Genomic DNA, 6,078 nt, shown 5'->3' on the forward strand with positions numbered 1-6,078 from the left:
CCCTCTGACACCTCCCTGCCACCAGTCTCCTCCTTCACCTTCAGGACTGACTCCTTGGATCTTGTGGTCACAGCCACACTTCTCCAGCTCCCCGTGGCTGCAGACATGAGTTACAGCAAAAGAAATGCCAGCAGCAGAAATGACATGGATGAAAGCAGATTCCCATGTGTCTTCAGTGGGGCAAGAAATGACACCAGTCTGTGGAGGGCAAAGGCACTGATGGGATGCAGGGTGGGAAAAGAGGCTGACTACGGACAGGAAGGATGCATTCAGACAGAAACTGCTCAGGAGAAATAGATGCCAGAATGTTCACCCGGTGCTGCTATTCCTGAGGCCAGGAGGCAGTAAGGCAGACAGCTCTGTGGCAGGGTGGGGCAAAAGATCTACCTGTCTGCAGAGCTGGTACCCCGAATGGTTCAGATGGGGCTGAAAAGCCAAGCCTGGCCAAATGAGGAAGTTTAGCCAGGATGCTAATATTTGTAAGAGCACATGCATTTGGTTCAGTTTGCTCCATGTTGATAGACATGTTAGCACATGAAGGAAGGCACTGGCCACTCTGTGTGACCCTCACACATTAGTCCAGGAAAGGCCGATGTGTTAAGGGGATCCCATAGGCATGCTGGAGGGACTCCATGACAACCCTGCCTGCACCACCTCCCCCTAGCTGACTTTGAATGATGACCTTGCCAAAGACCTGCATTCCCTGCAGAGTAGAGCAGTTCCGGCGCTGAGAGTGAAACTGGTGCTGGCATTCCTCGACAGCCAGCTCTGCACCTCGCTTCACTGCATCCATGGCTTCCACCTGCCACTGACAAACGTGGATTTGCTCTTCTACCAGCCCCATCAGACTAGCACAGCCCCTAAGGTCCTGGAGGGGTGCTTGCAGGGAAGTTGGCTTGGCCAGGTACCTGTGGGGCAGGGGAGAGATTCAGTCACACGTGGGCTAGAGCTGAGGCCATAGCTCTGCAGGACTAGCCCCCCTGTAGCCTTATTTTAGAGCATAAATGGGGCATGGATGGGGATGTGCCACCACTTGTCTGTGCTGAATTGAATGTTCCTGCTCCCCATCCTGGTCGGCACCTACAGTTTTACCATCCCTGTCCTTCCTGGCTCCCAGAAATGCCCCTTCTCATGCACTGCCTTTTGGTTGCCCAGATTCCATCTTCCACCCTTTTCTCACCCCTCTAGGTGACTTTCCAACCCAGACAGTACAAGTGCAAATCATGCTTTCAGCCAGGTCACAGCAGCAACATGCTGCATGGGGATCAGCACGGCATACAGCCACACCAACTCCATCCTGTCCTTGGCAAAACATCACCACCTTCAGCCACAGTGCAGCAGCTGCCTGAATTCCCTCTGCCCAGTAGTCACTTCCACAGCAGCCCCAGCTCAGCACTGCAAAGCAGGGGTAGCCCCAGCCCTGGGCAATAACCATGGGCTGCCCTGGTGTGCCTGCCAGCATGGGAGATTTGGTAGCCCACAGAAACTTGCTGCACTGGCCCTGCGAGGCTGTTCATGCCGGTGCTGTACCCTACCTACAGGCTGGGCAGCAAGGTGGGAGAGCTCTCAACTAGGGCTCTGGAGTGAGCATCCATCAGAATGAGCTCACATGGATGGGGACAGCATCAGTATCAGACCCTCAGCCTCTGCCATCCTGTCAGCAGATGATCTCGTTGTCTTCCTCCACACTCCAGTCACTTCATCAGCAGTCAGCAGCCCAAGACCCAGTCAGCAGCAGATGGAGCCTTCCCATCAAGAAGAACCTGGCAGCACCAAGCAGCTGTTGCTAGACTTACCAGCTCATCATCGCTTTGTCATCAAGCCCTCTGGGGAGATGGAAAGTCCCTGAAGTGATAGCTCATGGGAGCAGAGAGGGGAAGACCTGCAGCCTCCCTCATCCCCAGCCGCTGTTCCTGAGGACACTCCCTCACTTGCCTCCTTCAGGCTGGAGATTCTTCTTTTCTATACTGCAGCCCACATAGCTACAGAAAACAGGCACAGACCAGCTGCTCTCTGGCTCTCTTAACGAGGCTGAGGGACTCATTTTCTTTTCCATGGACAGTAGTTCTCCAAGGGCAGTCCTTGTTCTTCTCCTAAGCAGGTATAATGGGATGGCTGCCTCTCTTCTCAGTGGGTAGCCCTTTCCTAAGAACCTCTACGAGCCCAGGACAGTGTGAGCTGTGTGACCAGGGAGCTGAAATGTCCTAGGGCAAAACCCTGCCATTACCCCAGCCAGTCTGGGAAGTGCCAGCTGTTCCCACCACCTTGGAAGGTGAAACTCCTCACACAGCCTGCAGGTTTCTGCTTTTCCTGTCTGAATCATTCAGAAAGTGAAGCAGGGCTGCTCTGACCCTGCTGTGGTTTTTCCATAAAGGGGTTCACCCCTTTGTTGTGTTTTTCCACATTTTCCTGCACAAAGAAATCTGAAGAGCACTGGGGTTTATCAATCATGTTTTCAAACCTGAGCAGCCCATCTTGTGTAGCACAATTTCCACCGTTCTCTTTGGCTTCCCCGTTCTCTGCCATCCCTCCTTGCTCCTGCTTTCTGGAGTCAGCACTCTGGGGCAGCAGGCATGTTGGGATCTGCAGCATCAGGGTGTAGCCTCCAACACACACCCCAGTAATCTGGTCTTACCTGCTGTTCACTCAGACGGCAGTGAGGAAACACCAGGGGTTGTGCTGCTCTTCCAAGACACAGTGAAGGACAGAAGTGTGAGCCCACCTGGGTGAGGGGAGAAGGAGTTCATGAGCTGATGCGCCAAGACACAGTGAGGTGAGTGAGCCTGGCTGGGTTAGGGATGCTGTGGGGCTCACGGGCTCACGGGCTAGGCTAAATGCCACTGTGTCCTCCTCTTCTGACACATGGTAAAGCCAGGACTGCTGGGCTCACCCAGGTGTGCGCACACGTGTGCGGGGGGCAAGGGCTGCGGGGGAGGGACTAGTTCCCATGGAGGGTGTCAGAGACCCCTTTTGCAAAGGACAACCCCCAGTATATCTGCAAGCCTTTACCAGCAGCAGTGCCTTGACAGGAACTGAAGAGACAAAAAAAGCCATAAGAACAAAGATCCCAGTAACTAGGAAGTGAGAAAGGGGGTCTGGTTAAAAGAGAGAGGCACTGAAAAGAAACAGGGTGAGATCAGTGGTTTGGGTGCTATTGTACCACCCAGGGATTTATGAGCAGCAGGAACATATATCCCTTGACATGTCATTCCCTGAATGAGAAGTCAGTGACAGCAGAACAAGAGAGGCAAGGAGTGGGAAAGTCAAACACCCACAGGCAGAGGAGCCAGGCAAGGGCTGAAGAGAAAGAGGGAGCCCACAGGCACGGCACCTTCTCAGGGCAGCTGTTCCTGGGGAGGACAACAGTAGGGTTAGGAGCATCCCCATGAATTGTCTTCTTCCAGGTCTGCTGAGACTGGCAAAGGAAAGAAATAGGACTTGAAGCAACAGAGTGGCAGGTGGGCTCTGCAGAATGTCAGCTCCCTTCCCAGCTATATGTGGCAATGTCAGGTCACAGTTGTCCTGATAAATCAGCCCTTACACTGTCTTAGCACTGTGCCTCCTGTAGCCTTGAACATCAGAGACTGATGTTTGCAGCAAACATGCCTTTGCTTGCCACAGACACCAACACCTCTTCAGAGCTCAGGTTTTTTTGGGTCCCTGCCATGTGCCAGTGGAGTATACCTGGGCCCCCAGGGAGGAGTTCAACCCCAAAGTGCCCAAACCCGTGGGACTGACAGGACTCCAAGTCTTTGTGTTGGCTAGCAATCAAATCAACTAAATCTCACTTCCCACATTTCACTTCTACTTCCTGTTAAGCAATATTTTGGGGAGGGGGATGTTCTGTTCTTCCCCTGTCAGTAATCAGGGTGGCTGAGTTAGCAAGATGAGCAAGTATTTGGCACTATGATCCTAGGCAGGTCTCCTCAGTTGCAAAGACACCTGGGTGTTTCTTCTTACATGATTGCATTTGCTGTTATAGGATGTGGTTTAGCTTATCAGCTGTGGATAGCAAAGTTCATGTTTTGTGGTCAGCCAGAAGTGCATCAGGAAGCAAGAAAGGAGGAGAGAAGAACCTCAGCACGACAAATGTAGAATCAGCCATGGCACAGTAGGGGACAGCTGTGATTTGGATGAACAAGTAGCCAAAGAGCCTGCCCGCTTCTGTTTTGATTGAAGCTGCTTGCAGATTTGGTGCCTGGATTGAGACCTCTGCAGTGGGAGCGATCACTAGCCAGCAAGCCTGTGTGAACCCTTGGCCCTTCACCGGCAGAGAGGTAAGCCACATGGAAACATCTGGAGAGCTAGATGATCTGAGCACCTTGGGCACTTGCCACTGTGAGGGGCTGTGTACCTGCTGCCACACATGACCACAGGGCACTGGGGAACATCTGCACCTCTTCAGTTGTCTGGTGCACCTAGAGTTGCAGGGCAAATCAAAGTATTTACGCAAACAGAGGCTTTCTTCGGGATCCTGTGATACTAAAAGCATGGGCAGCCTGCAGAGCTTACTTGCCAAGTTGCTCACAATGGAGCCCTCTTCCACAGCGTCCTCATGAGATGAAAGGGTGTGACAATTCTAAGGAGTAGGCAATAGCAGTGTGACCAGACCTCATGAGTTAAATAATGAGGTCTCAGCTTTGATATCATGTACCTCTCATTAAAAACAATCCATCCTAATTCCCGAACATCTTCAGGGTTCCAATCATCAAAATAAGCTAATTTCTTGGGTAGAAGAAAGGTGAAAAGTGGGGCTTAAATATCACCTACAGCAGGTAAAAAGGATCCACACTTAAGAAAAAAATATACCTTCAACTTCTAAAGCGAAGTTGGGTGTGTTTTTGAGGTTTGGTGTATTCTTTGTTATTTCCTCTTGGTTTCAGACTTACTAAGTGAGCTTATAGTATTTGTGTTTTCAGCTCTGCACCCCAATATCACATATGCTGTCTGGAACCCTGGGGCAGCCATAAAGCTCTCCAGGGATTCATTAGCAAGTCACTGCCAGAAACACTGACCCAGCAGCATGCTCAGCAAGGTTTTCTAGCTGTCTTTTTCCATCTCATTTTTCAGCCCCATACTCAGCTCTTTCATCACTTTTGTAGTGCTAGGGGGCAGTGGCTCCTAGTGAGATAGTGCCAGGAGAGAGGATTCGCAGGACTAGGCTGCAATCTCATCTCAGGGCACGTGTGCCTGTTCTGGCCCTTGTATGCAAGTAGATCTAGGGTTTCTCACCCTCCAAAAGAAAAAATCAAAATCTGCATGGGTTTTGCAAGTCACAGTCTCAGCAGATGGTGATATTCAGGAGCTCATATTGAAGAGGCAGAAACACATACAGCCAGTCACCAAACAGAAAGTCTCTTCAGAATTTAAAGACAGCATCTTCTCATGAGGAGGAAGATTATTCAGTTGTGGTACCATTGCCTCCTTACACCTTGAGGCTTGAGACCCCTCGGCAGCTTCTGTGGAGAGCAATGAGTACTTGTGGTTCTTTTAGAGGCAGTTCTCAGACATTAACCAACAGGGATAATCCAACCTGTTTCAGCTCTCCTGTCTCCCTGCTACCAGCCTGTTTTAGCTGCCCATAGCTATCCTTTTCAGTGAGGAACAGTCAAGACAGTACCTCCAGAGCTCATCAGAGAAACACTATGCTCCCACAGCTTTATCTTTCCAATGACTCTGCCTGCATACGTCTTGTTTCAGATCTCTGAGATCTTGATCACAGTATCTGTTACTGCAAGTTTGAGACTATCATCTTACGTCACCATAACGTATTTTTTCTTCTGTGTTTCCACCTACCCACAAAAAAAAAAACCTCAAAAAACTCCAATATATTTTCTGCTCTCAGTGAACTTTTCTGCCAGCTTAGAACAATGCTGTTCAGTGTCTTGAAGGCTGAAGGGTTAGAGTATGTAAGGAAGTAAGGAAAGACCACTTGGAAGAGAAAGAAAAGATGATGGCAGGCAAAAAAATAAACACGTTTCTTTCACTGGTATTCATGGCAGGAAAGCCTGGGAGATTTCCACAGCACAAACTCTCTTTACAGGAAAATTTATGAAATTACTGTCTCTGATCAAAACA

The 6,078-nt window shown here is 50.2% G+C and overlaps 1 protein-coding gene across 1 annotated transcript in view; it reads right to left on the reverse strand.

The window, feature by feature from the left end:
- Nucleotides 1-1,804, reverse strand: part of LOC103799724 (protein Wnt-4a-like) — a 2,795-nt gene extending 991 nt beyond the window's left edge. The window contains 3 exon segments of the mRNA XM_009072074.1: nt 39-170; nt 670-908; nt 1,797-1,804. Coding sequence (XP_009070322.1) covers nt 39-170; nt 670-908; nt 1,797-1,804 — 379 coding nt within the window.
- Between the last annotated feature and the right edge of the window lie 4,274 nt (nt 1,805-6,078).

Source organism: Acanthisitta chloris, unplaced genomic scaffold (genome assembly GCF_000695815.1).
Source record: "Acanthisitta chloris isolate BGI_N310 unplaced genomic scaffold, ASM69581v1 scaffold2903, whole genome shotgun sequence".
Classification (NCBI taxonomy): Eukaryota; Metazoa; Chordata; class Aves; order Passeriformes; family Acanthisittidae; genus Acanthisitta; species Acanthisitta chloris.